Genomic DNA, 15,431 nt, shown 5'->3' with positions numbered 1-15,431 from the left:
AGCATCACATTCTGTCAGGCAGACAGAGAGTTTGGCTATAACTGACTCAGTTACCCTGAATGTACCGCGATTATAATGAGACCATGGACAGAGTTGCCAGATCCCAGTATCCCTGCAGTGAAATGTGACTGATTTATTGGAAGGGTTGCCAGTTCATGTTTATTTCACACATGAAAGAGAGGTTCAACAAAAAATGAGGCTTTGTAAGGTTTTGATTTTCACAGGTGCCAGATCATCTTAAATGCACATGAAGGAACAGTACAGCAGAGATGATACGGTCTGTATGTTCAGGCTTCTATGCTTCACTAGTTCCAGATGGGATGCATCATACAGCCTTGGGAGAGAGAAGTTGCTTCTACATACATGACCCCATCTGATTCAGATCGATTCACCCAACCAAAACAGTCTGCTGTTATGTAAAGATCTATGAATTTTGAGCTACATATATATATATATATATATATATATATATATATATATATATATATATATATATATATATATATATAATTACATAAACATTTTTTTTTAATAATACTTATTTTACTTTTTAATTTTATATTACTTTTTGTATTTTTTAGTATTGACCTACTTTTCTTAATGTAGCATCACAATTCATTATGTGATAGCTGTTTATTAAAAAAAAAAAAATTAAAATGAAATACATTTTATTTATAAAATGGATCTATCCATCCATCCATTCTTATGTACTTAATTAGTATTACTTTTTATTAATGCAGCAGCACATTCACTATGTGAAATCTGGTTATTGACATTATATTTTCCTAAAAGATATAGTTGTCAGTATTAAAATGAGATGAAACAGTGGGCCAAATGAAATAGCCTGTCAGTCGCTGATGGCCGGCAGTACTATGATGAATTTGCTATTAGTTAAACCCGCTTAATTATACAAACTGGTAATGAATTTATAATGAGTTCTTTGATTGACAGTGTGTGAGCTCATGTCAATAACAATATTAATTATGGAAACCGTCTGGTCAATTTTCAGGTTTTTTTTTTTTTTTTTTTTTTTTAACCATGAATTAAATGTGAAAAAAAAACATAAGCAGAGAACAGACATGAGCTCTGACTCACTGTTTCTGTTATTTCACAGTCCCTCAGTTAACTGCGCCATCAACCCTCCAGTTCATCTTTAAAATGTGCTTGTTTTGAATCACTTTGTCCATGAAGACTTTCTTTAATGCAGACACTTTGCAGACCGCTGTTGTTTCTCTTGATCTGTCACAGTAAATGGCTTGTCTTGTGTGTGTGGTGGACAGGATGAAGATTGGACTACGGTTTTAAGTGGCCACCATTCAGCACTCTTGTCTGACATTTCAGAGTCTTGTCTTTGCCCCAAGGCTAAAGAATGGCTCTACAATTACCAGACTCTTCTACACATAAGAGTCTTTCAGTGATATCAAAGAAAAAGAGGCAACCTGACCTGTTATTTCAGAAAAGCACCTCAAAGTGTGAAAAGTTTTACTTATAATATGTCTTTTAGCTATATATGTATATACATATGCACTACAGTCTCTATAATGGATGAACATTTTGATTTGAAAATATTCTTGATTTGATTCCAGGGTCTGGCTGAGGGACAAACGGCCCCTTGGGAAACTGCCAAGAAAGATGAGAACCGCAACAAGAATCGCTACGGCAACATCATCGCTTGTGAGTACTGAAACAACAAGGATTCTAAATAGTGTTCTAAAATTCTAAAATGTAAAATTTTGGGGTTCTTTTACCTAGATAACTGCACCTCATCACCTCAACCACACTATGTGTTTCTATATTCTGTGAGAAGCCCTGTTTTTAATATTTCATATTTACAATAAGAGCACTATGAAAGTACACTGCTACTGTGAGGATATCAGATAGTAATATCATGGTACTTTTGGCCTATTACGCCCCTTTTACAAGATGTAATGTAAGTCTCTGGTGTCCCCAGAAAGTGTCTGTGAAGTTTCAGCTCAAAATACCCCACAGATCATTTATTATACTATATACCAATTATTATATTTATTATATTGTCAAATTTGCCCCTATTTGGGTGTGAGCAAAAACACACCGTTTTTGTGTGTGTCCCTTTAAATGCAAATGAGCTGCTGCTCCCGGCCCCCTTTCCAGAAGAGGGCGGAGCTTTAACAGCTTGCACTTCGGTTGCTCAACAACAACAAAGCTGGAGAATCTCACGCAGCCAAAATGAGGATTGTCAGTAACGGTGTTCAGCCTTACATTGTTCAAACCGGAGTCGACACTGATGGAGAGACTCAGGAAGAAGTTACAACTTTTAGAATGAAACTGGACATTTCTGAATGGTTAGTGGATACAATTATGTAGTTGCTGTGGAGTTGATTCAACTCATCCACTAGCATGTGTCGTCATGTTAATCTTTTGTGCAAATCCATCGTTGAATTGACCCTCGTTTGTGAAGCAGTCCAGCGTAAAATGAAGGCATTGCAAAAACACTCTACTACAACACTCTACTACATATATAGGGGTTTGTGATGTCACCTACATTGGAAGAATCTTGTCCTTAAAAAGCGATTTCTGTAAAAGAAAATATCTCCCTTTGCATTGAACTTTGAGCATTGTAACTTTGCAGATGTTGTTTATGCTCAAAGAGCAACATTACACACTAACTAAAGTTAAAAAAGTGAAATCATAAACAAGGACCCCTTTAAGGTAGTACCATGTCCAAAAACAACATTATTGCACAATATTGTACCACTTCCAACAAAAAGGTGTTCCCAAGGTACTTACTTTCGAATGTCAAAACATTGTATTGCCATGTTACACTTTGGTGATTCTTTTGTGATGTAGCAGCATTCAGTAATATCTAGATGTTGACATATATTTCTTCTACATCATTTACTTGTCACTGCCACAGTGCTCTTAAAATGAGATGAAACAGTAGGCTAAATGAAATGACCTGTCAGTCACTGATGGTCAGCGGGAATGATGGTGAATTTGCTTTAGTTTTAGTTAAGCCCATTTAATTATACAAGTTGCTAATGAAAACTGTCCATCAGGCTGTTCATCAGTACAAAGGATCATTTTTGTGGAATAATGATGAAAAAAAGGTGATGAGGGATTTATTTAACACCAGGCGCCTAGGGCGTTGGCTTGCTTGTAACTGTGACTTTAGCCTGTAATAATATACTGCATTTAACATAACAGTCCATTAATAGTTAAATAATTAGCTTATACTGACTAGAAGAGTAGCAGAAAACATGGTCAAAAATATGAAAATCATAGTAATTATAATGCAGATAGTTCCCATCCTACTGTGTACGATAACTTGCGACTATACATTTAATATCAAACTGCATTGCATTTGGACTTGGATAATGGATTTTTAAGTAACTGAAAAGTCTCAAGTCAACCAGCCAAAGGAGGAAGTTGTTTTGTGAATCATTTCATTATGTGAATGCATGTTTAACCACCCCAAATTGGAGCTATGTCTCACAAACTGAGCCAAGAAAAAAATTAACCCACAAAACAAAATTGGCCGTGCATTCCTTGATTAACTTTGACAATTTATGGGAGATGAGGAAAGCCGTTTCAATTAGAGACATCTGTCCGGTCTCGCTCATCCCTTCAGTGTTTCAGCAGGCAGTGTCAGCCATTCAAGCCCATATGGTCATCTATAATTCACGAGACTCTACACCCAAAATAAACTGTTATTGGCAAACATTTACATATCAGAGAATGAGAAGGGGGGGTGGGGGGATTGGGACGAACGGCTCGTATTTACTCCTGCTCACCTTCAAAACCAATTTCTCCTTCTCTGTGTACACTGAGATTTTTGTATCTTTTCCAAATGATTCCTCATTATTATATTTCGTCAATTATGGTCGGGAGGGAGGTATATACAGACAGTGAGCATACTATAATTTGGCATAGGGCGTTTGACAGATGCATGCTGTTGAGCCCCTTCGCACGCTCTGTTTGCACTGAGATTGCGGTAAATGCTTTGGCAGCAGGTTTGAAAGGGAACGGATGAGTCACAGCATACCTAAGGGTCTGATCCCAAAACAGAGGACAATGACATCACAGTGATGACGAGAGAGCTTGGTAATGGAATGTTAAAACAGCACCTAAAAAAAAAGATAGCAGCTCTGTACTTAGTTGAAATTGAAGTATTTTACAGGAATTTCATGAATTTAATGTCGAATTTCAAAAAAGTTATAAACATTCTCTGGGAGATGAACCTCAGATCTTTAAAGCAGAAGAAAATCGTCATAGTCCTATATTTGTAGTTTAAAAGAAGTATACTTTCAGCACACTTTAATTAACTTCTTATTTGTTAGGGTTTGTCACAATTCTGGGATTGCCTTATCAACAAAAGATACATGCAATGCTGCCTTAGATATTGGGGTCAGCATCATTTGCTGTTACTTTATTTGTTAGCTCTACTTGTATTGCTGATCCTTTATGTCTTAGTATGAGCTAAATTCAGTTCTTTTACAGAATAAAACTCTCACATGATGCAATTCATGTAGTTAACACTAACATCACACAATCATCCCATGAAGAGGGATGAAACCCCAATGGATAACCAGCACATATTGGCTCATTATCCAAACCATCACTCATTTTAACCAGTTAGTATCATTGCCTTTGTGGATCTGAGGTTAAAATATGCAAGGTAAGGCACCCGCTGAATAATAAATGTCCAGGTTGTTCGTCTTCATTAGTCCAAACACAGAAGAGAGCGTGTCTTGCTCTTTTAAGTGCTCTGCATGTGTGAATCCGTGTGTCTGGATGAAGACACCTTCTCGTTTCTCCTCTCTGAGCTCCTCAAATTTTGACATTTATTCCCTTCACGTAGTGCTGCCAGAATCGTCAGGTTCCCTTGAAGTCTTTCTGAAAAAAAAAAAAAAGAAAAAAAGAAAAACTCCTCTGATTTATTGACCAAAGCTAGAGTATTAGCATTCACACGAGCTGTGTAGTGTATTATGCCCTCGGTTTTGTTTGTTTGTTTATCGTCATCGATTAATGCTCTTAACCAAGAATAAACATCTAGTCAGATTCATATCTTATTTACATTAAAATCATTAGTCGATTTAGGCATCATCAATATTTAGAGGTTGCTCTTTCATAGCTCAGAAAACGCTCTTATGCTTTATTCAAGTATCAACTTTTTATCTGCCTATCAACAAATGTTTGCCTTGTGATTGCAGAAGAACAGCTTTTGTGAGATTAAGGCCCTTTTCCAAAGAGAAAAACCCGAGAAACATTTGGGATATTAAAGAGATCTCTAGAGGAGACATGTGAGATGGGGTCTTTTTCTCAGTTAAACACTCAAAAAGCAAAAAGCTCAGCAAAAATCTCAATTTGAGCTCATTATTGTCTAGGAGAAACAAATTGAGATGTTAAATGGGTCTCACTTGTAATGTTTCTATCCTTTAGCTAGTTATTTAAACTAATAGGATCACTCCATTGCAATCTGAGGTTTCAAAATGATGCGAATAACAAATGGAAATTAATTTCTTTAATAAGAAGTCCTGTGTATGTGGAAAAATAGATGCTTTTTGCTGCCGTTGATGCAAATTAACCATCCGAAATGAATCTCTTTCAGATTAGGATGACACTTGTCCTAACACCAAGCTCTCAAAGCTCGAGCGTTCGCATAAACACTTCTGCTTCTTTCTAAAACCCTCTCAGGTAGACTTCATGAGCAGAGCGTCTTATCCCAGAGCGGATGGAAATGGATTAAACTGGATTAGAGTGCCTCGCTCTCACGCCACGAGGTGTGTGCGACAGCACTTGGCCCATTTGACACAGGAACCTCTTTTCTGCCAAGCGGGGATTTAATAGGCTGTTTAGGTGTATAATGCACTGGGGCCAGCTGACGACAAACCGAGGTTATATATAAGAGCAGCTGGTTTAAGAGCGCTGATTAAGAGACTGCTGACATTTTTGAGGCGGTACTTTTAAACACACAAAAGTACCAGGTTGTACCAGGTTCTGTTTCAGTTACTTTTAGGATGAGGTGCATAAAAAGAGAAGATTTTTAATGTCAGCTTTGCACCTGAAATCCATCATGTCTGAGATTTTATTCTAATGCCACTTGTTTTGTTTTGTTATTGCATCACTACACTCTAAAAAAAAATGCTGGGTTAAAAACAATCCAATTTGGATTGGAAATGGACAAAGTCACCGATTGGGTTGTTTTAACCCAGCGGTTGGGTTACATGTTTGCCCAACGTGCTGGGCAGTTTTATTTAACTCAAATATTGTTTAAAAATGACTATATGGCTGGCTTAAAATGAACCCAAAATAGGTTGGAAAGTAAAAATCAGACACATAATTACTAGAGGCAACAGTAATAATCAAGAAGTGAACATTTATTAATAAGCAATTTAGTAAATGTTTATTGTTTAATAATTATTCATTAAACATATTAATAAATGTTAATTTCCAACATACTTTGGGTTCATTTTAAGCAAGCAATACAGTCATTTTTAATCAATAGTTGAGTTAAATAAAATTGCCCAGCAGGTTGGGCAAACATTTAACCTAACCACTGGGTTAAAACAACCCAATCGCTGGGTTTGTCCATTTTCAACCCAACTTGGCAGCCTTTTTTTTTTTTTTTGGAGTGTAGAGTGCTGCTTTGAGATTTCTAGGGTGCTCTGGGTGGTTGCTAGGGTGTTGCTATGCGGTTGCTGGAGTGTCCTGTGGTTGGTTGCTAGGACATTGTTACGCTGCTGGCAGGTGAAAAGAAGTCTAGAAATGTACCTCTAACCACACAGAAAAGAAATAACACACCTATTCTCAATTAACTGCATGTTTTGAGGTATCATTGACTTATGTCTTTGGTGCAAACAGTGCAGAGTACAAAGTTCAATCTTTGATGCAACCCTACTCATCATCATATGTCACTGTAACGTCTCTCAGGTGATCATCCAGACATCTGGATAGTTTTGCAGGGCTGACTCAGAACTACTGTACCTATGCGTCACGGCACTCGTCTGTAGTCCGGACATTCTCTCCCAATTAGAGCATTGTGTCTGGCCCCTCACTGCGGAGAAGAACCCTGCTGTTATGACAACTGACTCAGTGGCGTCTAATTAGCCCCATCTCGCACTCTTTCCACATCCCTCCATTTCCCTCTTTTCTGCTTCCTTCACGCATGTTCCCTTTCAGGGAGCAGAGAGGTCAGAAGACAGACGAAAGCGCCGGTGAGAGACAGCAGAGATGTTTGTGAGGCGAGCGAGAGAGAAGGAGCAAATAAAGAAAGTCTGAAGTTAAAAAATATAAGTTGGTGAATTTTGAGCAGATCGAATAAGAAATGCAGCAGGTTTGGACAGGAAGGAGGGGCTGTCTGAAAGTAAACAACCTTCACGACCCGCTTACAGCTCTAGACACGGACTTGCTTCTCCTTGGAATGAAATAAACTGAAAGATGGAGAGAAATCTGGAGGGATTCTGTGGAGCTGCCTGCCATCAGAGAACATCCGCTGGCTTGGAGTCGACATGCCTCAACAGCGCATTTGCATTCTCCGTGTGATCAAAGCAGAACGCCACGCGGGTTTGCGGAGCTAGTGTCAGACCTTTCCTTTACCCCTCCTCTCTTTCAGTTTCCGCCCTCTTCCCCTTTTCCAGAAGTGTCGTCGTAATTGCCAAGACACGCAGCCTCACCTTTCAAGGGTGGAAAGACACTGTGACAGTGCTAAACATGAGCGGGTCAAGTGTTTATAGCGAAGACGAGATGAAGATTGGCGGTGCTGGAGTAATTAAATCAATTACATCATTGGCCAACTGTACATCCACTTCTTTGGATGGGGAAAATGGTCTGATCCTCAATGTCAATTCAGAGTGCAATGCTGAACTTGGGGCATCCAGACATAACCATTGAGTTGCTTAGAAAAAAGTGTTCCCTATTATTATAGATATTTTTCAAAAAGATTGTAATTGTCTTCCTTATACAGGAAGTTACAGTGAGGTTTGCAGGTCTTTTCAAAAAAAAAAAAAACACAAGTCATTTTCCCCATTGGTAAATCACACTAAATGTGTTGTCTTTTGTTGAAATGGATTGCTGGCGTAGAACTCATGCCTAATATATTAAAGTGGTATACTTAAACTGACATTCTTGTTGACTCTGAAAAACAAAAACATATTAATTTTTTCGCACACAAAAGTCCTGCCATGGGTAAATGACATTGTCAATACAACAGTTGTGTTTCCTGGACCACTCATGTGTGTGTAGCTCCCCTTTAAAGTGTATGTGTAACTTTAGACCGGCTCTTCTGTGAATATTTGACCCCACAGACGATCACACTCGTGTCAGGCTGCAACTGCTGGAGGGAGACCCCCACTCTGACTACATAAACGCCAACTATATAGACGTGAGTATGACACATTTGCATCCAGCAGATAATAATGGTCACTGTGATTTTGCCAAGTAACATATGTGACCCTGGACCACAAAACCAGTCATAAGGGTCAATTTTGGAATTTATACATCACATGAAAGTTGAATATATAAGCTTTCCATTGATGCATGGTTTGTTAGGATAGGACAATATTTGGCCAAGATAGAACTATTTGAAAATCTGGAATCTGAGGGTGCAAAAAAATCAAAATATTGATTGAATATAATCCTTAGCAATGCATTTCCACTCACAAAAATACATTTTTGATATATTTACGGTAGGAAATTGACAAAATATCTTCATGGAACATGATCTTTACTTAATATCCTAAGGATATTTTTGGCATAATCGATAATTTTGACTGATACAATGTATTGTTGGCTATTGCTACAAATATACCCGTGCGACTTATGACTGGTTTTGTGGTCCAGGGTCACATATTTTATTGATCCTGGAACAACATTTCTGTCCAAAATAATTTAGTCCTAAACCTAAAATCAGAGGGAAATGATAGGTAAATAACACTGATGTAGAAGCACCTAACCCTGGTTGTAAGCCTAAATCTGACATTAACTGACTGGTTGGTTGGAATGTTGTACCAGGATCAACAAAAATGTTGATCCAGGAACATGTTGTACTTGGTGAAATCACATTCACCCAAACATGACTGTGTATTTTCTGAACTTCAAATAACGTCAAAATGCATTGATTAAATTTCAATGAAATGCTTTTCCTTTGAACTTTCTATTTATCAAAGAATCCTGAAAAAAATGATGGTTTCCACAAAATTATTAAGCAGCACAACTTTTTTAACATTGATAATAAAAGGAAATGTTTCTTGAGCAACAAATCATAGGATCATGTGACACTAAAGACTGCTTTGCATCACAGAAATAGATGAAATTTTAAAATTCTAATTAAATTAGAAAAGTTATTTTAAATTGTAAAAAACTTTCACAATATTATTTTTTTTTAATATTTGAGCATAAGAGACTTCATCAATTACAGTTGGTTTGTTTCTTCATGTTGACTAAAGCGTCAAACAAGCTTAGTATGTACTGATAAAGAAATAATGATCTTCAAGTTTGAATATAGTATTTATGACCTTTAAAGTGTGTGTATTGCGTAACCACCTTAAAATGTCAGAACAACTTCACTCTTTGCTGTCAAAGAAGGGCTTAATAGATTAATGCATCATTTATGTGTTACGCTCCTGAGAGCCTCGCTTACAACAAATGAAGGATACGGTGAATTATTTTACGCTTAAACGCTCTTCTGAGTTGCTGCAAATGACTCTATGCTCCATGTCCGCAGCTAGCGACAGCTCGAATGAAAGTGCTTCCCTGGCTGCTCTAAATCCACTAACTTGATCTAAACACCATAATGACACAGTCGATATGATTGTGATCATTACAAAACGGGGAGTAAACATGCGCAGATATGCTTCAGCGCGAGGCTTCTCGCCCCGCAGCGGCTATAATCAGGCCACCCAATCTCATTCCTGATAATAAAACAATTATGTTCTCCGTAGTACCACAGACCCGGTCGTAAACTGCAGCCTTGCTTTTAAAGCTTGACAGGAGCAAAGCTACATTGGTTGCCAGTTTGTTTCACAGTGGTTAAAATGCTAATGAACCCAAGACATCAGAAAGGTGAAATTATAATGTCTCATTGAGTGCTGAATTGGATTCAAACAAAGTCTTTAAGCAAGTGCATTGTTGCATGTAGGTTGTGCAGGTATAGAAATTAGTTTCATTTGAATAATTTTCATCTTCCTTTTTCATTCTGTTTCCCAGGGCTACCACAGACCAAGGCACTACATCGCCACACAAGGTAATTAACAAAGGCATTTCATTGAAACCAAGAGAATTCTTCTGACATGAACACAATCTACACATCTGTGTTGCTATATCCAAAATAAAAAGTATGATTAATTAGAACATCCTAGCTTAAATGGATCGTGACATGGATTTTTTTTTTTTTGTCATTTTAAGGTTAATTTATAATGTTAGTAAAGTTTTTTTGCATGAAAAAAATAAAAATAAAACACCATTTACAGACAAAGCATTATGAAAACATTTACCTTCGATGCAGTTTGCGACGCAGCTGCTGTCAGATCCAATACAGTTAGCTGCTTCATCTTTCAACAAAAGTTTCCATCTGTGCCTCATTTACAAAACAAAATGCTCTGAACAAACATAACAGTATAATCCTCCAATGCGATATGGGACGCCTATAAAATAAGCCATCCACTTGTTTTTGACGCTGGGATCCTTCTGGAGTCTGTACAGAGTCACAGAGGAGCTGTTTAAACCGGAAGCGTCAAAGCAACGTTCGTTCACTCTTCCATTTGTCATGGCGTCGACAGACTCAAGTGAATGGAGCATGTCTCAAACTGAACGTGCATCTGTATTCTGTATCCAGTGTAGACAGCGTCAGTGATTATAATGTTTTCTATATGCTTACATCCAATGTAGGCAAATGTCAGCCATTAAGCTACTAAATACCAGTGGGAGGGGCCTATGGTGCAATGATGTATAGATTGATGAATGGATTCGTCAGTGTCTTGCTCTGGAGGCAGTCATATGCAAATGTATTTGCCCATGTGACATCACAGATCCCTCAAAATCAAAACGAGCCATTTTCGGAGCTTGATTAAACAAGCTTTGTTTATAATGAAGAGGATGTTTTAATCTATGAAACCTGCAGGATGTTTTAATGGTACAAAGATCTCTTATATGTCAAACAAATCAAGGCCAATTTGATTTCTCGTGACCCCTTTAAAAGACTATGTGTTTTGAATGCTAACTAAAAGTACTCTAAGCCACATTGTTTGTGCATGCAGTTTAGTTTGTGCTTCATAGGCTTCTGATTTATAAAGTAGGTTGTTTTCTTGTTTTTTTTTTAGTTGTATTTATTGTAAAATATTTGTCAATTAAGTAAAATGTCACTTTAATTGAGATCATTTTGTTTGTATGCAAGGTAAGCACTGCTAAATATCAACCAAGCATTGCTTGAAATGATATAAAATTGCCTGCTTAAATAGTCTCAGAGCAGTTAATCATTGTCATTGTAGCTAACTAGTTTAAGTATAGTTTTACTGGAGTTTGTGCATCTGCATAGAAAAAATTAAAAATAGAGTTTTCATAGGCCACATATTTATACACATATCAAAATATTAAACAAAAATAAATATATTGCAATAATACTATTTATGTGAAATTTAAAAAAAAAAAAGTGCAATTAATGAAAAGTAATTTGATTTTATAGTACAACTATAAAATTTCAATAACTACATTAGATTAGTTTTAAAGTAGCTTTCACTGTTGGTGTGCTGTATTCCACCATTCTGCTTAATTAACCTGTATTGGTCAACCATCTCAGGATAAACTAGCTTGAACTACTGTTGACATCTGCGTTGCTCTTTCCCTCAGGGACTGTTTGTGATTCCATAAAGAAACATTGCATCTTATTTCTAGATGATTTGTGAGTGTTGCATGGTCTTGCTGGTGGTTTGCTTCTAAATTTGTCCCTCCTCCTCTCTTGCAGGCCCCATGCAGGAGACCGTGAGGGATTTCTGGAGGATGATTTGGCAAGAGAATTCTGCTAGTATCGTCATGGTAACCAACCTGGTGGAAGTGGGCAGGGTAGGGTTCTTGTAATTATCTCTTTCCTTAATAAATATCACAGGATTAAGAATGTTATTTGCAAAGCGCTCTTCCAGTTGCTACACATTTAACTACGGTCTAGCAGTTAAACGGAGTGTGTCGACATTAAATGTAACACGTAAATATAGAAATCTGTGAGGTAGGAGTATTTTAGAAGTAACATCTTGTAAGAAATCCATGCAAACGTGCAATTTGTTTCTGTATCTCAAAAAATAAAGCATAGCAAGCGACATCAAGGTTGTGGGTTTCATCCCAAACTCATCTTCACTGTCAAATATGTCATATTTACATACATTTATAAGCATGGTTTGTAAGAATGATCTATCAATGAATGTAAATGCAAGCACAAATCATATGGCAGGAAGTTTCTGTATATACAAGGGAAACTTTAAATGAGTGAGTCAAACATTTTGGAGGACATCCCAAAATCGAGCACAATTAGGTGCGTAAGTCCTTCACACTATCCCAACGAGAGCTGTTTGATGTCACGTTGAGTATAATTGAGCGGTGTTCAATGATTGGCTCCAGTGAACTCGGACCACAGGGGTTGTTCATTTAGAGATAACATCCTCTCTGACAGGTGGCCAATTACACCTCTCTGTGTTTTCAAATGTCATCAGGGACTTGTTTGATAATACTGTTTCTGCAAATGCCAATTTGACTTAGACCTTGCTGTAAAATAGAGGAATACTGAGACAAATTAAGATGCAGGTGTTGTGTTATAATTTGTACATGTGGGTTTCTATGTGTCCGTAAAGGTGAAATGTGTCCGGTATTGGCCTGACGAGACCGAGGTGTACGGAGACATTAAAGTTACGCTGATCGAAACGGAGCCTCTTGCAGAATATGTGATCAGGACTTTTACTGTTCAAAAGGTAAAAACTCATCCTCCATCTATATTCCATTTAAATGAAATGTCTCTCAAATTGCTCAGTTTCTTTGTTTGAATGCTTCCAGAATGGAATTTCCAGGGAGACCGTTAGATAATATAGTGCCTGGATGTAATTTGATATGTGATTTTATAGCATTTATAGAAAATAAAATAGAATATTAAAAAAGAAAATATGAATTAATATAAATTACATTTATTTATTTATTTATAAACCCATTTTTAAAAATTAAAAATGCCAATGGGATAGTTAAAATAAACGTGATTCAAAATATGAAAACTCATGTATTTTGTTTTCTCAAGTACACTGAAAAATATAAACTTTTGAAACCGCATTGTCACTGCATGCATCTGAAAACAGCACTGTCTGCATGTATCTCTTCATCCAATCTTATGTTCATCCATACCATATGAGCCATCAGCTTGTGTTTAAGACCATTATGCATCTCTCAGTTTTAATGTTCTTATTATACAGGAACAGCTTGACGTCAGATCTGCATAAATAAAAAAAAAAAAAAAAAAAAAAAAAACTAACCACAATGTTCTAACAAACAAACTTTACGAGATCTTAACATAAGCCAACAGACAATATTTTGCAATGAAAGCAAACTGCAATAAAAGCTCTTAGTACCGGTAGAGTTTTCTTGTTGAATGTTGTAATCCAAACAGAACAGATGTAGGGATGCTTTGATAGTGGGTGAAATTAGTGTTTGGGAGTCGTTTTTGAGGGGGAGAGCGCGGTATGGAACAGCATGTCATCAGCAACTTTCTTAAATCACTCAATCCATCTGTCTCACGAGGCTTCTGCCTCTCAAACGCTTCCTCAACTTTAAAAGAGAGTTGTTAGGGTACATCCTCCTCTCAGCGCATAGTTGTGCTTCATGATGAGTGGGAGCAGAAAATGACAAGAGATGTTTTTTGGTTTCGCTTAGACAGCAGTGAGATCAAATGGATATCAAACAGGGACTTTTGCTTAAGTCTCTTCAATTTTCAGATATTTCTCTAGAGAAAAGGCCATCGAAATTTCTCCTTAAAGGGATAGTTCATCATAATAGTAAATCATGGAATAATTTCATTTTTGGGTGAACTATCCCTTTAAATGTAATGAAAACATATCTGGGTCACAATATTAAAAGTTATTTTACTAAGGATTTATGTGTATTTTATATTTTATGAGTGTATTTATATATTATATTTTATAAATGATATTTTGCAGTAAGGTAATGAAGTTTTTTTTTTGTTTGCATTTTATAAATTTATTTTTTATAAAGTAAAATATTATTTATTTGTTTAATTTAATTAATTTATTTTATTTTATTTGGGGGATGGGGAGGTGGAGGAAGAATAACTCTAACTCTTTCTTAAGATCATTCTTGAGTGTCCTTGTGTGTCTAGGTATGCACTTCATCTCCAAGTGTTGGACGTCAGAGCGTTTTCTTTTTTTTCCAGCTTTCAGTACCTCTAGTCATCTATAGCAGCTCAGTTACGACTCTCCAGACACACACGCGCACACAAGCTGCATTAAACGGCTACACGAGTCCTCGCTTGGTGGTATCAGCACCTCCAGGCACGGATTACAGCGCTCTCAATCCCAAATTATAATTAAAAGCTTATCAGAGCATTAAGTGCTAGTAAGGAAGTAATGGAAAAGGTTTCTACTGTAACGCAACACTGTGTGTGGAAAAGCCTCAGCGCTCGCACAGATCGAAACACACGTGTAGTTGTGCTATGGTTCGAACACTGACCATGAGGCCCTGACTGACTTTTCAGCACATTTTCTACACTAATTTTGGGGAAAATCACAAAACTTATAAAAGTTTCAGTGTCACCTTGACATTAATTATAAGAGGGCACAACAATAAAGATGCTGCTTTTTAATTTAATTTAATTTAATTTAATTTAATTTAATTTAATTTAATTTAATTTAATTTAATTTAATTTAATTTACATTTACATTTACATTTACATTTACATTTATTCATTTGGCAGACGCTTTTATCCAAAGCGACTTACAAGTGAGGAATACAACAAGCGAGTCGTCATGATGAGGCAAATAGACAAGAATTGCTCACAATAAAAGTTATCGGCAGTGCTCAGAGTATCATAAGCTACAATAGAGAGGAAGTGAAAGGATAGGTATAAGAATTTTTTTTTTTTTTTCCTAAGATGAGGTTAAGTGCTCACGAAAGAGATGAGTTTTCAGCTGTCTTTTGAATGTTGCCAGGGATTCAGCATTCCGGATGAAGGCAGGAAGATCATTCCACCAGCAAGGGACAGTAAATGAGAATGTCCTGGAGAGTGATTTCGAGCCTCTCTGTGATGGTACCACAAGCCTTCGCTCCTTTGAAGACCGTAGGCTTCTGGTAGGAGTGTAGACTCGTAAGAGTGAGTGGAAGTAGGAGGGTGCTGAGCCTGTGGTAGGTCTGTAAGCAAGCGTCAACGCCTTGAATTTGATGCGAGCAGCAAGTGGTAGCCAGTGTAGAGAGAT

The 15,431-nt window shown here is 37.0% G+C and overlaps 1 protein-coding gene across 13 annotated transcripts in view; it reads left to right on the top strand.

Annotated features, from left to right (window-relative positions):
* The window catches only part of ptprt (protein tyrosine phosphatase receptor type T), a 321,273-nt gene that overhangs the window by 278,646 nt on the left and 27,196 nt on the right, over positions 1–15,431 (top strand). For 9 of the 13 annotated variants that reach the window (XM_048199081.1, XM_048199080.1, XM_048199078.1 and 6 more), the window contains 5 exons: positions 1,587–1,674; positions 8,274–8,359; positions 10,183–10,219; positions 11,936–12,033; positions 12,813–12,929. In XM_048199081.1, the coding sequence (XP_048055038.1) occupies positions 1,587–1,674; positions 8,274–8,359; positions 10,183–10,219; positions 11,936–12,033; positions 12,813–12,929 (426 nt within the window). The remainder of the gene's footprint in view (positions 1–1,586; positions 1,675–8,273; positions 8,360–10,182; positions 10,220–11,935; positions 12,034–12,812; positions 12,930–15,431) is intronic. The other 4 variants (XM_048199084.1, XM_048199083.1, XM_048199085.1 and 1 more) reach the window with 1 other exon arrangement.

This window comes from Megalobrama amblycephala, linkage group LG8 (assembly GCF_018812025.1).
Source record: "Megalobrama amblycephala isolate DHTTF-2021 linkage group LG8, ASM1881202v1, whole genome shotgun sequence".
Classification (NCBI taxonomy): domain Eukaryota; kingdom Metazoa; phylum Chordata; class Actinopteri; order Cypriniformes; family Xenocyprididae; genus Megalobrama; species Megalobrama amblycephala.
This window is presented reverse-complemented; position numbering and strand designations above follow the sequence as displayed.